The 21952-nt window shown below is 36.6% G+C and overlaps 2 protein-coding genes across 5 annotated transcripts in view; one reads left to right on the top strand and one right to left on the bottom strand.

The window, feature by feature from the left end:
- Positions 1-9709, top strand: part of STAP1 (signal transducing adaptor family member 1) — a 55318-nt gene extending 45609 nt beyond the window's left edge. For 2 of the 4 annotated variants that reach the window (XR_004031711.1, XM_030818849.1), the window contains 2 exons: positions 8727-8820; positions 9562-9705. Coding sequence is in view for 3 of the 4 variants with exons in the window: in XM_030818849.1 (XP_030674709.1) it covers positions 8727-8788 (62 nt within the window). In the remaining variant the exon portion in view is untranslated. Of the gene's footprint in view, positions 1-8726 lie in introns of all 4 variants that reach the window. The other 2 variants (XM_030818852.1, XM_030818848.1) reach the window with 1 other exon arrangement.
- Positions 9710-16344: 6635 nt separating this feature from the next.
- Positions 16345-21952, bottom strand: part of UBA6 (ubiquitin like modifier activating enzyme 6) — an 86239-nt gene continuing 80631 nt past the window's right edge. Inside the window, exon 33 of the mRNA XM_003268424.4 lies at positions 16345-21538. Within this exon, the coding sequence (XP_003268472.1) occupies positions 21403-21538 (136 nt within the window). The 3' untranslated portion in view covers positions 16345-21402. The remainder of the gene's footprint in view (positions 21539-21952) is intronic.

Below are 21952 nucleotides of genomic sequence, written 5' to 3'. Positions count from 1 at the left end.
GCACCGTATGTCTGGAAATGCCACAGGAACGTAACGCCAGCCCATGAAAGCAGCCGCAGGGGATGTACCCTGCAGAGCTACAGGGGTGGAGCTGTCCAGGGCCCTGGGAGCCCACCCCTTGCATCAGCATGCCCTGGATGTGAGACATGGAGTAAAAGAAGATTATTTTGGAGCTTTAAGATTTAATAATTGCCTTGTTGGCTTTCAAACTTGCATGGATCCTGTAGCCCCTTTGTTCTGGCCAATTTCTCCCACTTTGAATGGCTGTATTTACCAATTGCCTGTACCCCCATTGTATCTTGGAAGTAACTAATCTTTGATTTTACAGGCTCACTGGCAGAAGGGACTTGCCTTGTCTCATATGAGACTTTGCACTTGGAGTTTTGGGTTAATGCTGAAATGAGTTAAGACTTTGAGGGACTGTTGGGAAGGCATGATAGGTTTTGAAATGTGAAACGGATATAAGATTTGGGAGGGGCCAAGAGTGGAATGATATGGTTTGGCTCTGTGTCCCCACCCAAATCTCATCTCAAATTGTAATTCCCAGGTGTTGAGGGAGGGATCTGGTGGGAGGTGATTTGGATCATGGGGGCAGTTTCTCCCATTCTTATGATAATGAGTTCTCACAAGATCTGATGGTTTAAAAGTGGCAGTTTCCCTTGCACTGTCTTTTTCTCTTGGCTATTGTGAATAGTGTTGTTATAAACACACGAGTGCAAATATCTCTTTAGTACACTGATTTCCTTTCTTTGGGGTATATACCTAGCAGTGGGATTGCTGGGTCATATGGTAGTTCTATTTTTCTTTTTTTGAGGAGGCTTCATACTGTTCTCTAACGTTGCTCTACTAATTTACATTCCCACTAACAGCGTATGAAGGTTCCCTTTTCTCTACATCCTTGCCAGCTTGGTTACTGCCTGTCTTTTGAATATAAGCCATTTTAAATGGGGTGACATGATATCACATTGTAGTTTTGATCTGCATTTCTCTGATGATCAGTGATGTTGAGCACCTTTTCATACACCTGTTTGCCATTTGTATGTCTTCTTTTGAGAAATGTCTATTCAGATATTTTGCCCATTTTTAGTTGTTTTATTAGATTTATTTCCTATTGAGTTTTCGAACTCCTTATATATTCTGGTTATTAATTCCTTGTCAGATGTGTAGTTTGCCAATATTTTCTCCCATTCTGTGGGTTGTTTCTTCACTTTAATGACTGTTTCCTTTGTTGTGCGGAAGCTTTTTAACTGAATGTGATCCCATTTGTTTATTTTTGCTTTGGTTGCCTGTGCTTGTGGTGTCTTACTCAAAACATTTTTGTCTAGACCAACGTCCTGGAGAGTTTTCCCAATGTTTTCTTGGAGTAGTTCCATAGTTTCATAGTTTCAGGTAATGAAGGGATGCTCAATTTTATCAAATGCTTTTTTGGCATCAATTGAAATGATAATATAACTGTTGTTCTTCATTTTGTTGATACAATGTATTACAATGATTTACATATGTTGAGTCATCCTTGTATCCCAGGGATGATAAATCCCATTTGATCATGTTGGATAATCTAATATGTTGTTGAATTTTGTTTGCTAGTATTTTGTTGAGGAGTTTTACATCAATGTTCATCAGAGATATTGGCCTGTAGTTTTTTAACATGTGTCTTTGTCTAGTTTTGTTATCAAGGTAATACTAGCACTGCAGAATGACTTTGGAAGTATTTACTCCTCCTCTATTTTTTTGAATCATCTTATTAGGATTGGTATTAGTCCTTCTTTAAACATTTGATAGAATTCAGCAGTGAAGCCATTGGGTCCCAGGTTCTTCTTTGCTGGGAGACTTTTTATTATGGCTTTGAACTCATTATTTATTATTGGCCTATTCAGGTTTTGGATTTTTCATGGTTTCATCTTGGTAGGTTGTATGTGTCTAGAAATTTATCTATTTCTTCTCAATTTTCAAATTTATTGGCATATAGTTGCTCATAGTAGTCTCTAATTATCCTTTTAATTTCTGTGGCATCAGTTGTAATGTCTCCTTTTTCATCTCTGATAGTATATATTTGAGGCTTCTTTTTTTCTTAGTTTGAGTAAAGGTTTGTTGATTTTCTTTTTTATTTTTTTTTTATTTTTGAGATGGAGTCTCAGTCTGTCACCCAGACTGGAGTGCAGTGGCACAATCTTGGCTCACTGCAACCTCCACCTCCCAGGTTCAAGTGATTCTCCTGCCTCAGCCTCCCAAGTACCTGGGATTACAGGTGTGTGCCACCACGGCTGGCTCATTTTTGTATTTTTAGTAGAGATGGGGTTTCACCATGTTGGCCAGGCTGGTCTCGAACTCCTGACCTCAAGTGATCCCCCTGCCTCGGCCTACCAAAGTATTGGGATTACAGGTGTGAGCCACCATGCCCAGCTTATTTTTTCAAAAAACTTTTTGTTTCAATACTCTTTTGTATTTTCTTAAATTTAAATTTCATTTATTTCTGCTGTGACCTTCATTGTTTCTTTCTTCTACTAATTTTGGGTTTGGTTTGTTCTTGCTTTTGTAGTTCTTTATGATACATCATTAGGTTGTTTATTTGAAACTTTTCTACTTTTCTGATGTAGATGCTTATTGGTATAAACTTTCCTGTTAGTACTGCTTTTTGCTGTATCTCATAGACTTTGGTCTGTTGAATTGCCATTTTGATTTGTTTCAAGAAATTTTTAAATTTCCTTTTTAATTTATTCATTGACCCACTGGTCATTCAGGAGCATTTTGTTTAATTTCCATGTGTTTGTAGTTTCCAAAGTTCCTCTTGTTACTGATTTCTAGTTTTATTCCATTGTGGTTGGAGATGATGCTTGATATTACTTCGATTTTTTTTAATGTTTTAGAGAGTTGTTTTGTGGCCTTACATATGGTCTATCCTTGAAAATAATCCAAGTTCTGAAGAAAAAAATGTGTATTCTGTAGATGCTGAATGAAATGTTCTGCAAATTTCTATCAGGGTCATTTGGTCTACAGTGCAGATTATGTCCAATATTTGTTGATTTTCTGTCTGGCTGAAAATGGGGTGTTGATGTTTCTAGCCATTATTGTACTGGGGTCTATCTCTCTCTTTAGCGATAATAATATTTGCTTTACATACATGGGTACCCCAGCATTGGGTGCATATATATTATATATATTTACAATTGTACTTCTTGCTGAATTGACCCTTTCATCATTATATAATGACCTTTCTTTTTATAATTTTTGACTTGAAATCTATTTTGTCTGATATAACTCTCCTGATTTTAGATTTCTATTTGTGGAATATCTGTTTCCATCTCTTTAGTTTTAGTCTATGTGTGTCTTTATACGTGAAGTATGTTTCTTGTAGGCAACAGATTGGTGAGTCTTGTTTTTTATCCTTTCAGCCACTCTATATCTTTTGATTGATGAGTTTAGTCCATTTATATTCAATGTATTATTGATAAGGACTTATTACTGCCATTTTGTTACTTGTTTTCTCATTGTTTTGTGGTCTTCTCTTCCTTCCTACCTTCTTTCTTGTCTTTTTTGTGAAGGTGATTTTCTCTAGTGGTATCTTTAATTTCTTGCTTTTTATTTTTTGTTTATGTTGTAGGTTTTTAAAATTTGAAATACCATGAAGTTTTCAAATAACATAACCCATTACCTTAAACTGATGACAACTTAACATTGACTGTAGAAACAAGCAAACAGAAACTAATAATAGCTCTATATTTTAACTATGTACCCACACTTTTAAATTTGTTATTTCTATCTTCTTATACTGTCTGTCTTGAAAAGTTGTAGTCATTTTTGATTGGTTCATGTTTTAGTCTTTCTATTTAAGATATAAGTAGTTTACACACCACAATTACAGTGTTATAATATTCTGTTTTGTCTGTGTATTATTACCAGTGAGTTTTGTCCCAAAGAAATAAGATGGACTTCTTATAGCTCATTAATGTCCTTTTCTATCAGATTGAAGAACTCTCTTTAGCATTTCTTGTAGGACAGGTCTGGTATTGATGAAATCCCCTAGCTTTTGTTTGTCTAGGAAAGTATGTCTCCTCCATGTTTGAAGGATATTTTCACTGGATATACTATTCTAGGAGGAAAGTTTTTTGCCTTCTGCACATTAAATATGTCATGCTCTCCTGGCCTGTAAGGTTTCCACTGAGAAATCTGCTGGAAAATGTATTGGAGCTCCTTTGTATTTTGTTTGTTGCTTTTCTCTTGCTGCTTTTAGGATAATTTCTTTATCCCATCCTTGGGAGTTAGAATATTAAGTGCCTTGAAGGAGTCTTCTTTGAGTTAAATCTGCTTGGTGTTCTATAACCTTTTGTACTTGAATATTTATATCTTTCTCTAGATTTGGAAAGTTCTCTGTTATTCCTCTGAATAAACTTTCTACCTTGATATCTCTGTCTACCTTCTCTTTAAGGCCAGTAACTCTTAGATTTGCTCTTTGGAGGCTTTTCTTCAAGATATTGTAGGTGTGCTTCATTCCTTTTTATTCTTTCTTCTTTTGTCTCCTCTGTGTATCTTCAAATAGCCTGTCTTCAAGCTCACTAATCCTTTCTTCTGCTTGATCAATTCTGCTATTGAGAGATTCTGATATATCCTTCAGAATGTCAATTTTTCAGGTCCAGAATTTCTGCTTGACTTTAAAAAATTATTTCAATCTCTTTGTTAAACTATGTAATAGGATTCTGAATTCCTTCACTGTGTTTTCTTGATTTTCATTGAGCTTCCTAGAAATGGCTATTTTAAATTTACTGCCTGAAAGTTTACTATCTTTGTCACTCCAGAATTGGTCACTGGTGCTTTATTTAGTTCATTTTGTAAGGTCATATTTACCTGTATGGTCCTGATGCTTGTGTTTGTTGATGTCTGGGCATTAAAGAGTTAGGTACTTAATCTAGTCTTCACAGTATGTGCTTGTTTGTACCCATCCTTCTTGGAAATGTTTTCCCAGTCTTCAAAAAGAATTGAGTATTCTGATCTAAGTCTTTGGTCACTGCAGCCGTATGTACATTAGGGGTCATGTGGGTCCAGGAACATTGTGACTCTTGCAGACTTGTAGAGTACTGCCTTGATGGTCTTGGGTAAGATCTAAAAGAATGTCTTGGATTACCAAGCAGAGACTCTTGTTCTCTTCCCTTACTTTCCCCCCAACAAATGGAGTCTCTCTATCTCTGTGCTGAGCTGCCTGGAGCTGGGGGAGGGGTGGACATAAGCACTCTTGTGCCACCACCATTATGACTGTGTTGGGTCATATCTGGAGCCAGTACAGCACTGAGTCTTGGCCAATGCCCGTGATGACCATTGTCTGGGTACCGCTGATGTTCACTCAAGGCTCAAGGGCTCATGATTTGGCAAATGGCTAATCCAGCCAAGCTTGTGTCCTTCCCTTCAGATTGGTGAGCTCCTCCACACCAGATCAGAGTGAATCAAGAAATGCTATCCAGGAGCCAGGGCCTGGAGTTAGGAACCTTAGCAGTCTATTTGGTGCTCTATTCTACTGCAGCTGAGCCGGCGCCCAAGGTGTAAGACAAAGACCTTCCCATTCATTCCTCAGGCAGAAGGAGTCTCTCCCCATGACTACCACCACCCTAGGTCTGTGGCGAGTACTGCCCGGCTACCACTGATGTTCACTCAAGGCCCAAGGGCTCCTCAATCAGTTTGTGGTGAATATTGCCAGGCCTGGGTCTCTCTATTTAGGGTAAGGGGCCCCCCTCTGACCCAAGGTGGGTCCAGAAATGCCATCCAAGAACCAAGGTCTAGAATTGGGAACCACGAGGCCCTGCTTGGTGTTCTACCCCACTGTGGCCAAACTGGTTCCCAAGCTGCAAGGCAAAGTCTCCTTTACTCTTCCCTTTCCTTTCCTTAAGCAAGTCTCTCCCTATGGCCACCACAACTAGGAATGTGCTGGGTGATACCTGAAGCCAGCACAGCTCTGGGTCTCAACCCAAGGCCCACAGCAAGTACTGCCTGGCTACTGTTGATGTTTATTCAAGGCTCAAGGGTGCTTTAGTCAGTAGGTGATGAATACTGCCAGGACCGAGTCCTTCTCTTCAAAGCAGCAGATTCCCTTCTGGCCCAGGGTGTGTATAGAAATGCCCAGAAACTAGGGCCTGAAATGGAGGCCTCACGACTCTGCCTGATGCCCTGTTCTACTGTGGGTGAGCTGCTTTCCAATTGAGTTGCTTTCCAAGTTTATGCTCCCCTCTTCTCTACTCAAGCAGAGAGGAGGAGTCTTTCCTGGAGTTGTGCTGCCTGAGATTGGGGGAGGGGTGACACAAGCACTCCCCTGGTCACCCCAGCTGGTGTCTCACTAGGTCATGTGTACTACATGTCCACTGGCTCCAAGCCCAGCACAGCACAGGACTTGCCCAGGACCCTCAGTATTTGTGGCCTAAACTGCCTTTCAAATGTATTTAGAACCCTTGATCACTTTAGCCTGTGGTGTTGAGACTAGTCAGAGCTCAGATTCTGACCACTGGGATGGATGATTCCTCTCTGGCAAGAGCTGGTTAAATGCTCCCCTCTGTGGTCCTGGCTGAATTCTGCCCTGTGTTGCTTTCTACTGTGACAAGCAGCACTGAGTTCCAATGCAAAGTGCCACAGTCACCGTCTACTTCTTTTCCTAAGCACACAGATTCTCTCTCTGCACCAGCAGCCACTGCCGGGAGATGGGGGAATAGACCAGGTTGGCAATTCAAGACTATTTTTCCTACCCTCTTCAGTGTCTCTTTCCTTGCTATGACGTTAAAACCAAGTACTGTAATTGCTCACCTGATTTTTGGTTCTTATTAAGGTGCTTTCTAGTGTAGACAGTTGTTTAATTTGGTGTTCCTGTTGGGGGGGCAGGGCTGATAGCTGGAGGGTTCTATTTGGCCATCTTGCTCCACCTCCTCTCTCCACTGGGTTTTCATAGCTTTTCTTTGTTGAGAACATCTATCTTCATATTCATTTCAAGAGTGTTTATGACCACCTCATGAAGCATAGCTGCTTTAAGGTCTTCATCTGATCATTTCAACATCTTGGTTATCTTAGTGTTGGCATCCACTGTCTTTTCCCTTGAAAACTGGGGAATTGGTCACATTCCTTCTTTTGTATATCAAGTAATTCTGAATTGTGTCTTGGACATTTTGAATATTATGTTGTGAGCCTCTGGGTCCTGTTAAAATTCTCTGGAGCATTTCTTAAAAGCAGGCAACCATCTTGATTAGATTGAACCAGTTCTCTCTTACTTTCTGTGGGAAGCCATTCCAATATTGGTTCAGTTTTCAAAGCTTCTGTTATGCTGTTTTGGGTCTGTATGTCTCAGGAATCATCAGCCTGGGACTTGGTCATGGTTTACGCCTTAGTTTAGTTGTCAATGCCTTTGCCATCTGTTTTGTATCTGGTTCTGTGTATGCACAATTCAGAGGTGAGCCTGGAATTTGTGTCACTTCATACACTGAACTAGGAGATAACTCTTTTCCAGCTGTCACCTCTCTGGGATTTCTCCATATTCTCAAGCCGCCAAGGGTCCTTTTTCTTGGTGTTCTAGCTAGAATAATGGAGCTTATTAATGACACCTGTGCTGTAATTGCAGTTCTGTGAGACTGCAGTTGCCCAATCTCTCCAAGAAAGTTAGAGATAAGAAAGAGAAAAATGTAATTCCAATTCTCCCCTCTGCCCACTTTTCCTGATTTCTCTGGCTGGAAGGCAAAATGTTCTCTTGGGGTTTTAGGTGCCCATGCTGTCACTGCCAAAGTACTGCACCTTGACTAGGGGCCCCACCCTCAGGACAGGGCCAGGGAAGAAAAAACAGACAATACAAAAAAAAAAAAAAGCACCTTAATGATTTTAGAAACAGATAACCAGATTGCTATTGGTATATGACCGAACGTGATCAGTTTGCTTTGTGGTCAGGAACAAACTACTCAGCCTCCCCCTGCATTTCAGATGCCTTTGTTATAGGGACTGGGGAATGACATAAGAACAGATGGCATTAGAGGGGCCTGTGAAGAAAGACTTGAAATAATTAGAATATTATCTATAGTGTAACGTATTTTCTTTCAAAAGCAGAAAAATGATGGAATAGTACATGACAATGAAAGGACTTTCTTAGGACTTTCTAAGAAAAGCTACACAAAGATAAAAACTTATCTTGACAAATAATGCTGATATTTTAAGAAAACTTTGTGGAACCCTAACATTGCTTCAGGAATTTGGACTCATAGCTGGCTGTGGCACAGAGAGACTGCTAGTACATCAAACTTGGGAAATGGGAGTTGTAGAGCAGGTAAGGGTTCCAATCTGGAGATCTGCAAAAAGTTAATATGTAATAAAATATTATCTAAACGAAAATAAGATTTTCTTTGATCCCTGTTAACCCATGTCAGCATTTGGCTCTCTCTTACACCAGAAAGCAAGAGCAATAATGGAACAAGAATGGCCAAAGATATTTCCCAACTCCAGAAATCAGCAGTTTAAACTAAAAGCCACTTCAAAATATAAGGCATATTAAGCTAAAGAGGAAGAAAAAAATTATTAGGTATGAAGTTACAGGTCCAGGATAAAATAAAATTTAAAAAAGCATCTGAATATTCAGTATTTACTTTCCTAACATTTACTAAACATACCAGCAACGTTCCACACACGAGCAGGAAAATCAACTCACTGAAAATAAAGAACCACTGTTTTCTAAAATACTGGTTCGCTAATTAAGTTTTTCTACCCACAATTTCTAGGTCAAGAACCCAATATGGAAGGGAGAAATGAAAAGTTGAAGAAAAATCCACACATTGCATGAAATACAATGTGAAAGCTCCTTTGTGTATCTTGGTAATTTATATTTTCAAAACGAAGTTCTTACTTTTGAAGAGAATTACCTATATTCTCCTGATCCTGATTACCAAGTCATTCACCTGAACACCAGAATTAGAATTAAACATTGTACCATACAATTTCATTATCTTATCAGAATGAAACCAATTCACAGGGAGACTAGAGACTACGGCTGTGGTGGTATCCTGCAGATATATACATTCCCATGCACTGACATAAGTTGAAAACACATAGTACTTTCTAGATGGAATTTCTTTAGGCCTCAATGAAATACATTTCCCCTACATAATTCCCACAGCAGTTTCTCTAGTTCTAAATCCTACCAATTCCCAGAAAACCTAAGTTTTGTTGAAATCTGATTTGACCAATTTATCAAATATGTCATTTTAATTACCTAGCTGGAAGTTAGAGACATGAAATGTCCTAGAGAAACCCTTTTCCAATGGAAATATTATATACCACATTTTTTGTCAATGGAAATAAATGTATCCATTCCCATGTTTTTCCCTGGTGTCATCTTTTTGCCACTCAAAATCAGCCCATTATTTCCTTACAAAGATGGTGAAAGGCTGTATCATCATCTTGTGTCGTAAGTACAATGAGCCTGATTATAAGTACCCAGAGTTCTTAAAAATATGGAACCATCAGCCCCAGAACTTCTAAATTGATTTTGATGGTTATCAACTTGGGAATCACACAATCAACTAAGAATGAAAAGATATGGTCTATATTCTACAGAGGAAAGACTATGTGAGACAGAGGGAGAAAACAGCTATTGACAACTCAAGGACAGAGGCCTCGGGGGGAAAAAAAGATCAACCTGGCCAAAACATTGAACATCTGGCTTCTTGACTTGTGAGAAAATAAATTTGTGTTCTTTAATCCACGTGGTCTGTGGTATTTGTAATGACAATCCTAGCAGACTAATTCAGTGAGCTCCCTGGGATGCCTGAAAATATGCAAGAATTCTCTCAGACTTACTGAATTATAATTTTGGGGGTGGGGGGCGGTGCTGAGGCTGGTCCAGAAATCTGCCTTTTAAGCATACACCACAGGTAATTGCTATACATAACAAATTTGAGAACCAGTTCTTTAAGATCTACTATAATATGAAGATAAATAATCTGTGTAGCAATATATGCAAAATCAAGTCAGGCTTTCTTTTAAATGGAGAGGCAGTGACAAATAATAAGGAATCATAAATATGACAAATGAAAACATTGAGAAATGCTTTTCTCTATGTCATTTTGATCTTTTAATTTCTGGAGTGTAATAATACTTTATTAAATTTCAAATGAGATTGTATTTTAGTTTAAACCTGACAAAAAAGTGTATAATAAATATGACCCAATGTTTACTTTTTGTCTAAAAAAAAAAAATTGGGATATAAAGCCTGGAGCATTAATAGAAGTATTTATTGAAATGTATTGAGTATTTATATAAATCACTGTTAACGCAAAAATTATAAAAGCAGCACATATGTATTATTCTCAAGGGTTTTACAACTGAGTTGGTCAAAATATATGTAGATGAGACTAAAGAGCTCTAATTTCTTATCATTTCAAAGTGTTGAGTGAACTCTTGCATTCTATAAGAAATTAGGGTGCTTAATATAAAAAACTTTAAAAAGTAGATTACTAAAGTTGGTGACACATTGTAGTTGAATGCAATAAATGGAGAAGTAACCGACAAGGGAAACAGAAATCAAAGCCCCGGGCCTGACCAATGTGGACAGTCTCACAGGAGACCAACAACACACTTAGCTGGAAGAAACAGCAGAAATAGGGCCACAGACATTTCGGAAACTGAAAGCAGCAGACAAAGACCGTCAAACAGCCCTCATAGTATCAAGAACAGACATATTAGAAAATATCTGTACGGAATAAAAAACTATAAAAGTGATCTAGCAGATTTAAAAAAGAGAACCAAACAGAACTTTTAGGACTGAAAAATAAAACTACTACCACAACCACAACAAAATAGATGGCTGTAAGTAGACAAGAAACACATGAAGAGGTAAGTAAACTGGAATATGGGTTAAAAGAAATTATACAGAATAAAGCATGACAAGAAAGAACAACTGGAAAATATAGAAGAGAGGGTGTTAAAAACTGAAGACAGAACACTGAGGGTCTATCACATTTAATGAGAATTTCCATAGAAGAAGAGAATGAGGAAGAGGTTATATGTGAAGGAGTAGTATCTGAGAACTTCTCCAGAACTAGTAATCAAAGACACAAATCCAGATTTAAAGATCTCAACAAATCTTAAGCAGGATTAGTAAAAATAAATCCATGCTCAGAAACATATTAATTAAATTGCATAAAACCAAAGCAGATAAAAACAGAGATTTTGTTGTTGCTGTTTTTTTGAGACGGAGTTTTGCTCTTGTTGCCCAGGCTGGAGTGCAATGGCGCGATCTTGGCTCACTGCAACCTCTGCCCCCTGGGTTCAAGCAATTCTCCCGCCTCAGCCTTCTGAGTAGCTGGGATTACAGGTGCCTGCCAAAATGCCCGGCTAATTTTGTATTTTTAGTAGAGATGGAGTTTCTCCAAGTTGGTCAGGCTGGTCACGAACTCCCGATCTCAAGTGATCCACCCACCTTGGCCTCCCAAAGTGTTGGGATTACAGGCGTGAGCCACTGCTCCTGGCCAAAAAATAAATTTCTTTAAAGGTGTAAGTGTTAGCCTGACAGCTGACTCAAGAACAACAGAGGAAGTCATGAGAAAATGAAAAAATATATCCAATGCCAATGTGCTGAAAGATAATAAAGGCCAAATTAGACATCTATATTCAGCAAAAATATCTTTGCAGAATGAGGAAAAAATACAGATATGTTCAGAAAACAAATCATGAGCAAGTATGCCACCAGCAGACTCTCACAAAATGAAATTCTAAAGCAAGTATTTCAGATAAAAATTTATCCCAGATGGTGTTTTAGTCTATTCAGGCTACAGTAACAAGACATGATAAACTGGCTTATAGGTGACAAAAATTTATTTTTAGGGGTTGGGAAGTCCCAGATCAAGGCACTGGTACATGCAGAGTCTCGTGAGGGTCCACATGCTGGCTTAAGGATGGCACCTTCTTGCTGTGTCCTAATATGGTAGGGGTGAGAGATCGCCGGCCTCTTTTATAAGGGCTCTGCCCCCATGACCTAATCACCCCTCAAAGGCGCCATCTCCAAATTACATCACCTTGAAGATTAGAATTTCAACATATAAATTTTGGGAAGACATAAACATTCAGCCCATAGCAGTAAGCCTTAGATACAAAAAATAATGAAAAGCAAAGAAAGTTTTATATATATGTGTATGTATAAACACAAACACTGACTATATAAAGTCTTAGAATTAAAGAACATTAAAGTACATGACAACAGAATTAAAACACACAATACAGATAAAATATATGACAATAGTATGTAACTTGGAAATTAAAGAGTTGTTCTAGTTATTATATCTGCACAATAAATAACTCTAAAACTTAGTTGCATAAACAATCCATGTTCATGGATTCGGTGGGTTAGGGGTTTGGCATGGCACAGCACAGAACAGTAACAATGGCTTGTTTCTGCTCTGTTAAGTCTAGGGCCTGGAATCATTTTAAAGTACGCCTACTCACATGTCTGACCACCTGATGCTGCCTGCGGGCTGGTAGCATGAGATTTTCTCCATATGTGCTAGTTTGAACTTCCTCACAACATGGTGTCTAGGTTCCAAAGGTGGGCTTTCCAAGAGAGAGCAAGTAAAAGAGTAAGAGAGAGCCAAGAGGAAGCCAGCTATATATCCTTTTATGACCTGACCTCAGAGGTCTTAATGGGGACTAGAGTATAGTAAGCTTATAGAAGAGTCTGTGGGATTGAAAATATTGCTGTAGCCATTTTTGAAAAATATAATCAGCCAAAAGGTACAGGTAATGATTAACTTTAGTCTTATTTAATCTGAATATGTATGATGGAATATAGGGTAATTATTAAAAGACAAACTAGTAAAGAGAAAAAAATGTATACTGCTCAAGGAAAATAAACAACATCATTTATTTTAAGAAAGAATTTAACAAGGAGTTAGTAAACAGGTTTTGAGAAAACGAAAATGTCCACTAGGGACACAAAGGCAAAAAGATGGGATTAATAGAACCTAGAAGCCTTTAAGAGATACCCTCCAGAACGCCAAAGAAAAGCTGGAGTCTGGAAACAAACCACAGCTGCTGAAACAAGAGCCGTTGCTGAGGTGATGCTGACAATACTGGGAGGCTAATGGGAAGGGGAAAAGTCTCTTCTCCATATCCTCAGCATTCTAGTCTCTTAGTACTCTTTCTTTGTGGGACCTAAAAACAAGCCAGATGGCAAAGGAGAAGCACAGTTTGCAAAAAGTTCTAGGCACAAAGTCCCAGAATACAGATAAAGTGAGTCTGGAGTTGAGAGACAATCAATTAATAACTGGCAAAAGCAGAATAATATAGTAAGTCAATACTAATTTTAAAAGGCAAGAAAACACAAAAAGAATCACAAAATAGGTTAGACCAAAAAAAACCCAAAAACAAAAACCCTAAACTCTCCCAGAACAAACTAAAATGGCAGAAACAAATCTATATATATTGGTAATCATATTAAATGTAAATGGCATAAATGTTCCAGTTTAAGACAAAGATTATTCTATTAGATTAAAAATAATAATATTAAAGGCCAGGTGCGGTGATGCACGTCTGTAGTCTCAGCTACTTAGGGAGCTGAGGCAGGAGGATCACTTGAGCCACTGCACTTTGACCTGGGCAACATAAGAGGGACTCTGGATCTAAAAATAAACAAAACAAAAAACTCCACTAAAATCCTAAATCTATTTTGTTTACTAGATACACATTTAAAACATAAGATACAGAACTATTAAAATTAAATAGATGAAAGAAGTTACTCTCTGAAAACACTGACTAAAGGAAGGCTAGAATAGCTACAGAGAAAACAGACTTTAAGGCAAAACATATTACAGATACACTGCATAGCGATAAGATGTAATTCATCAGAAAAATGTAACATGTCAAACTACATGCAGTTAATAATTATCCTCAAAACATATAAACCAGAAACATATACAATGAGAAAGAGGCAAATCAAGATCATAGTGGGTGATTTTTTAACATACTTCTTTCAGTAATTGACATAATAGGTATATTAAAAATCAGTAAGGATATAGGAGATTTAAATAACACAATTAACCCTAAAAGACACATTAGATGGCTTGTTTTTAGATCCCACAAATAACGAGTACTAGGAGACTAGAATGCTGAAGATATGGAGAAGAGGCTTTTCCCCTTCCCACTCTAATTACTACAGAATATACTGTTTTCAAATGCATAAAAATTGTTTAAAAATTTATCATATTCTTGGCCATAAAGCAAGTCTCAAGTAATTTCAACTAATTAAAATCAGAAAGATTTTTTATGACAAAAATTCAATTAAACTGCAAATCGAAAAACATAATTAGAAAAGCCCATGCTTGGAAAAAAAGAAACACTCTCCTAAAAAAGGGTTAAAGAGAAAATTCTAATGAAAATTAGGAAAATATTTTAACTAAATATGACCATTATATATCAAAATTTGTGGAATATGACTATAATAGTTGAGTAAATGTAACTATATTACAATAGCATAGAGATAACTTTTAAATGTATATGTTGAAAAGGAGGACAAGTTAAAAATGAAAGAAGTAACCCATCTCAACAAGTTAGAAACAGAATAGTAAAAAAATCCCTAATAAAATAGAAATAATATTGATAAAGGCAGAAATTAATAGAATAGGAAACAAACATACTATAGAAAGGATCAACAAAACCAAAATTTGTATCTTAGAAAAGATTAAACTATTTTTGTTTGCAGTTAAGGTTATGTAGAAAATTTTAAAAAATGGGCCGGGTGCAGTGGCTCATGCCTGTAATCCCAGTACTTTGGGAGGCCGAGGTAGGTGGATCATGAGGTCAGGAGTTCAAAACCAGCCTGGCCAACATAGTGAAACCCCATCTCTACTAAAACTACAAAAATTAGCCAAGTGTTGTGGTGGGTGCCTTTAGTCCCAGCTACTTGGGAGGCTGAGGCAGGAGAATTGCTTGAACCCAGGAGGTGGAGGTTGCAGTGAGCCGAGATCATGCTTCTGCACCAGCCTGAGTGACACAACGAGACTCTGTCTCAAAAATACAAAACAAAAAAAATTAAAAAAAATGTGCAAATAATTTAGAGAATCACTAGAGAGTTTACTGTTTCCAGGTACAAAAATTATACAAATAAACCAACTGTATTTTACACATAATCAACAGGAAATAATGTGGGCTAAGTAATTTGGATTAACATTCTCACTTGAAAACATTTAGAAAAGCTGGATAAAATATACTTTTCAAAGATGTGGGAAGGCAGCAGAGAGCTGATAAGTTGGTGAATAATTACCATGCCAATAATATCTGCGAAAAGACAGAAATTCAGAAAAATGAACTCTTCATTTGGGACCACTGTGTTAGGAGTATTTATAGATTGCAAAAGGCCACTGGGAAGTTGAGTACATAGAGCTAAGGGGCTAAAGATTCAAAAAGAGTCCAGGGTCAGTGAAGAGATAAGGGTCTGGTAACTCTAAACCACACTTTGAAACCCTGAATGGTTGAACCCTAGAAATAAAGATGAACAGAAGAGCATTACCACAGTCTATGGCTCAGCTTTCAGTCACCTAGGTGACCTGGAAAATTTCAGTCTCTGAAATTGGATCAAAATAATCCTAAATTACTAATGCCCAGGTACCTGCTAGTAGCAAAAAACTCTATGGAGGATAAAAATATCATTCTGAGCATCAAGTTATTTCTAGTGTTTTCAAACAATATTGGTAAATAATTAAAGATAACCAGGCGCACAAGGAGACAAGACAGTAAGAATGAAGACTAGAAGAAACAAAATAAAAACAGACCCACAGGCGGGTTTTGATTCTGGAATTATTAGACAGACTAGAAAATAATTATGCTTTTCATTTTGAAGCAGATAAGAGACTGAAAATTTCAGCAAGACAATTAGAAACTGCAGGAATGACAAATTTACATGCTTTCAATTAGAAATACGAGAACTGAAAATACAAGGGGCCAAGAATAACCAAGACACTCTAAAAGAACAGTAAGTTGAGAAGATTTGTTAAGAATATATCAGCTACAATGATGATGATGGTATACTAGTACAGGGATAGAAAAAAGGGAAAAAAATTAGAAAAAGATGTAAGGACTAAGCTCTGATATGTTTTTATCTTGCCCAAATTCCTGTCTAAGGAGTCTGGGGAGTCATGCTCTACAAACCATAAATTCTCATCAGATGGGTTTTATTTAACCCTGTATATCGTGACTTAACTTTCCAATCTGATTCTGGCATAACAAGAAAGAAAATCAAAATATTTTACCCCAAAACATGTTTCTCTGCCATATCTTGAAATGGCCCTACAAAGCCATCCCTTGTGGGAAAAATCTACATTCTATAAAGAATCCCCTTTCCCCCTTACCTTTTTTTTTTTTTTTTTTTTTTTTTTTTTTGCCCTTCCTTCCTTTCCAAATCCAGGAGATAATCACCTAAGACCCAGGCATCCTTTTAGGTCCAATAAGAAACATTTTACAACCTGCTCTCTTTGAAGTCTGCTGAGAGTTTCCTCTGCACAATAAAACTTGTTCTCCACAATCTCTTATTTAACCTGAATATTTCCTTTCTATTGATCCCAGGTGTTCAGATAAACTCGACCAATTGTCAACCAGAAAATGTTTTAAATTAACCTATACCCTGGAAGCCCCCGCTTTGAGTTGTCCTGCTTTTCTGAACCAAACCAATGTATTTCTTAAACGTATTTGATTGATGTCTCATGCCTTCCTAAAATATATAAAACCAAGATGTACTCTGACCACCTGGGGCACATGTTCTCAGGACCTCCTGAGGGCTGGGTCACAGGTCATGGTCACTCATATTTGGCTCAGAATAATCTCTGAAAATATTTACAGAGTTTGACTCTTTTCATCAACAGATGTTGATGAAATCTGTATTCACATATGGATATAATACATGACTTTGGTGGCACTATAGAAAGGAGGAATAAAACCCAGACTTTTCAATAAATAGTGGTGAGGCATCTCCTAGCATACACCAGATTAATTCCTCATGAAGAAAATTTAAATATGAAAGGCAAAACTAAAGCTTTTAGAAGACAATATATAAGACTATCTTCATGACTCCAGGGTAGGGAATGGTTTTTTAAAACAACTCACGCTCTAATTTTAAAACACTCATACTTCCTAGTACTTAACCATTAATAAATTGTTTTTATCAAAGAACATCATAAGGGAGGGAAAGGCAAGCCACAAAATGGGAGAAGACATTGGCAACTATATAGCCAACAAAGAATAAGATTTATAAAGATCCTTTATGAATCAATGAGGAAAAAGATTAGCAACACAACAAAAACATGTGTGACAGTCCTGACAAGATACTTTACAAAAACAGAAAGTCAAATTGGCCAATAAACATGAAAAAATACTCAACTTCACAGGTAATTAGCGAAATGCAGAGTGAAACTTCAATGAGATACAACTGCACATCCACCAGATTGGCAAAATTAAAAACAAAAACTGTTAACACCAGCGCTGACCAAGATATGCAGAAATATGGTTTGGATATTTGTCCCCTGCAAATATGATGTTGAAGTGTGATCCCCAGTGTTGGAGCTGAGGGCTGGTGGGAGGTGTTCGGGTTATGGGGGTGGATATCTGGATCCCTCATAAATGGCTTGGTGCCCTCGTTGAGATGACAAGTTCTTGCTCCATGAGTTAATGTGAGATCTGATTCTTAAAAATGATCTGGGACTTCCTCTATTTGTCTCTTGCTCCTCTCGCCATGTGATATGCCAGTTCCTCCTTTGCCTTCTGCCATGATTGCAAGGATGCTGGTGCAATGTTTGTACAACCTGCTGAACCATAAGCCAAATAAACCTTTTTTCTTTATGAATTACCAAGTCTTGGATATTCCTTTATAGCAACACAAAACCAACCAACATACTAATGCTTAGGAAAAAATTTGTAATCATCTAATAAAATGTAAGATATGGTCATAGGGTTATGACCAAAAAATTCTACTCCTAGATATATACTCTTTGTACTAAGAGTTACATAAAATAATGTTCACTGTGAAACTGTAATTGCCTGAAACTAGAAAGCCCTCGATTGTCTACAGTAAATAAATTGTGGCATATTAACAGAAAAGTAAATTACACAGACATAATGAAGAATAAAGTACAGCTACAACCAACATGAATAAATCCCATCTTGAACAAAAGCAGCAGCTACAAAAGAATGTATGATTTTAAATAAAACTCAAAAACAAGCAAACTGTATTGTTTAAGTTTACACACACAGGTGGTAACACTATAAAAACAAAGAGACAATTATCATAAAAGGTAGGATAGTGGTAATTACCAAAGGGTATGTGGCAGGGAGCTGGTTGTGACTGGGAAGGAACTACATGGGTAATTTCTGAACTGCTGTCAAAATATTCTATTAAGCCGAGTGCTGGTTATATAGTTGCTTTGAAATTATTCCTTGGACTGCATATTTATATTTTATGTACTTTTAAATATATATGTATTTTTGAATATATATTTCTCAATAAAAAAAGAAGTTATGACATAGAGCAAAATGAACACATATTATCAATGGATACTTAACTCTGATCCTCAAGGGCTCAACTCTCTGATTTTTTTTCAGAGAAAGCATTCAGATTCTAAGTTTTTGAATCTATGAAAATTGCTAAATCCATACACAGTGATTATATAAAATTAGATATTTGCAATCACAATGAATATTCATTATAGTGGAAAGATTTAGGTCACGAGTTTTTTTTTTCCCCTAAAAATTTCAAAAGAACAATTTTCTGTCTTCATTTTACTAATTACAAAATAAACATAGCTGCTTTTTTAATGTTCCATAAATGTCACCAGAGTGTGACATAGTAGATTAACAAATAAAGATACATATTTATTTCCACGTCCTACCTTTGGGACAATTTATGAGGAACTTATGGACAAGTAATAGAACTGCTTTGAACTCTGAAAAGAAATGGACTTTACAAATCCCTAACCAGTATAGTATGGGATTTACCAGATCCTTTAGGTTTTACATGGTCACGACTATTTCTCTCCAACTGTTTTAAAATAATTTCCTGGAGCCATTTGAGGACATTTGAGGTAATGTCCTTCCACACCTAATAACTGCTGTATCTCCATGATTGCAAACTTGAAAATTAGGAAACACCAAAGCAACATTACTCACAAAATAAATAGCAAAATCAGAATCTCTGGGGTCAACTTATGAAACATGATTTACAAAGATATTCTTACATTTCTTAATTTATTTTTAATAAGTAAAAAATTACTCATTGAAACTGTACAAAAATCAAATCATTAATTTTTGCACCTGGTATTTCAGTCATCAACAGTTATCTCATGGTACAGAAATAAAATAATGGGAATTATCATTAACTTCACCCTGGCTTTCTAGCTTAGTAGAACCAAACAGAAGAAATTATGGCAATAACCATTAACTACAGAAAAAAAAAATGGAAAAATGGTTGCAGGTTTAATCACAAAATGTACTTAATTTTTGTTGGTTTTATCTACTAAAACACTAATATCTATAAATATGAACTGACAGCATCGTTCTAAATTTACTTCTGAAGAGATGTCGAGACTTCAATAAAATATAAGCAAGTTACTGGATCATATCTACGGACTGCTGAATGACTACCTGAAAAATATCAGTTACTTTCAAAGAACACAAAACAAAGCAAACGTGGAAAAACGCCTTCTTTGCAAAAGTCCTTTTTTTGCCCCATCCTCTAAAATTCCAAGCCACAAAGCCTTGAAATTCCTGGATTCTGTTCTAAGTAACCTTAATTTTAAATATAACATTTGGGATATGCACAATGGGAAAGGGTAGGATATGTGAACAAAATTTAATTTCTTTTTTCCAAAGGTAGTCATTTTCTTTAAATTCATCCTATCCACTTTTTCCCACTTCCCTATGTACAGATTATCCTTTAACCATACAGATTCACTCTCCACTTCCACATACATTTTCCCCACTTGATGGTACTTTTACAAAAGAGGGAAACCATACAGCTGGTTGATAGAGTAATTTAAACTATTTGTAAATGAAATAAAAAGAAAGTAGGTATAATACATAGTGTAAAAAGATACCAAATTGGAGTAATACTGATGTTAATCTAGTTTTTTATTTAACGAAGTACCTACTAACGGTCTGAGCAGGAGAGTAGAAGGAAAGGAGCTAGAGGGAAATGACTTCCTATGGTTAAAAAAAAGCCAATTGCTTCAGAATGCATCATAGTCTTAGTAATAAAAGAATCATTTACTATTTTCACTGAGTTTACAGTGTTGGGTACTACTGTTTATATCATTTTAATGAAAGTACTTATAAAAACATCTGCAATAGTTCATATCAGAAAACAGAAAGTTTCTCGCAATAAAGACCTTAAAAAATAAATTTTTATCTTCATTAACTCCCTTTCTGGGAATGGGAATGAAATAACATGCTTCTCTTTAAAAAACAAAAAACAAAAAAACAAAATTTAATACCCTAATTAGGTTTCTGGAAAAAAAAAAGACTACCCTAGCAATAATTTTTAACATTCTACTTTTCATCTATTTCTAAAGACACTCCCTTTACAAAATCTTTTAGTTTTACATATTAGGACAATCAAGTTTAGAGTCTCGCATAAATAAAATAGCCATATTAGAAGGCATACTGATGAATCAAATGGTTAGCCACGTGTCTGTTCACATTCACGGATTCTCTAAGAGCATTGTGAGAGTCCATATAATACTGTTCATGTTTAGTCTAAGTTAATATGTCTCATCTGACCTACTGCTCCTACAACACTGACGCTATCAACAAAAATCCTGATTTTGGGGACATAGTGATATAACAAACTCTGGTTAAACCAGCAGAGGTAATAGGACAATAAACTGTAACTGCACATTTTAAAATGTCCACCCTTCATCCACCACTACCATACTTCTTCCCAGTGGTATTAAATTCTCAAAGCCAAATCATATGAGAGGTGCAGGATGCCAAACACTATTTGCATAGAAAATCAGTCTTCAAGACTAAAACAAAAAAATTCATAAAATAAAATTAAACTTTTTGGATAGTTGCATTCATTGCTTTCAATTTCTTCATCCATATCTGTTCTGGTCATACCTATTTTTTCCTTCTTTTTATCCAGAGAGATTAATACACAGATTAATATACAAAACTTTTGTAAATGGCATTCCAGTTCAAAGTTACTTGTGATCATAGCCAGGTGTGAACCGTTAGACAAGTGTATACTATGCCCCAAAATGTTTTATAATTCTTCAGTGCAGTTTCTTACTGATGTTTCCCTTAAAATTAAGGCTTAATGAAAGAGAAATCCATAGTATTATGAGCTGATTTTCTTTAGCTTCTGAATTAAGTGCACTCTTTCCAAAATCGAGTGGTCCTGGAGTAATGTTAAGACAACTTGTATTAATCAGTATCATGACTGAAATAGTATCTTACTGGAGGTCCAGGCAAATCTTCATCTCCATCAATGTCTGGAGCAAATGACACAGTGAGATCCACATATTTCTTTTCAGTAGAAGGTTTTACAAGTTTATGCATTCTGAGAAAAATAAGCAAGAATGAATACTTCGGTAAATTCTATAAAATGAAAAAATGATTTGCTGACTAATGCCATCCAGAGAACCTGGACTGGTATCTAGACTTTAACATCTAATAATAATCTGCTTTCATATATTCATTTTTCTTTACTGAAAGGTCTGAACTCATTTATACTCAAGACACTCATTTACCTACCAGTGAATAAATTTGGACACACTGGTCATGATAAAGAATACAAACCATTTATTAAAAGACAAAAAAAGGCTCAGTGTGGTGGCTCACGCCTGTAATCCCAGCACTTTGGGAGGCTGAGGCAGGCAGATCACCTCAGATCAGGAGTTTGAGACCAGCCTGGCCCACATGGCAAAACCCCATTTCTACTAAAAATACAAAAACGAGACAGGAACAGTGGCAC

Source organism: Nomascus leucogenys, chromosome 9 (genome assembly GCF_006542625.1).
Source record: "Nomascus leucogenys isolate Asia chromosome 9, Asia_NLE_v1, whole genome shotgun sequence".
Taxonomy (NCBI): Eukaryota; Metazoa; Chordata; class Mammalia; order Primates; family Hylobatidae; genus Nomascus; species Nomascus leucogenys.
Note: the sequence above shows the minus strand (reverse complement) of the source record. Positions and strands in the feature narration are given on the sequence as shown.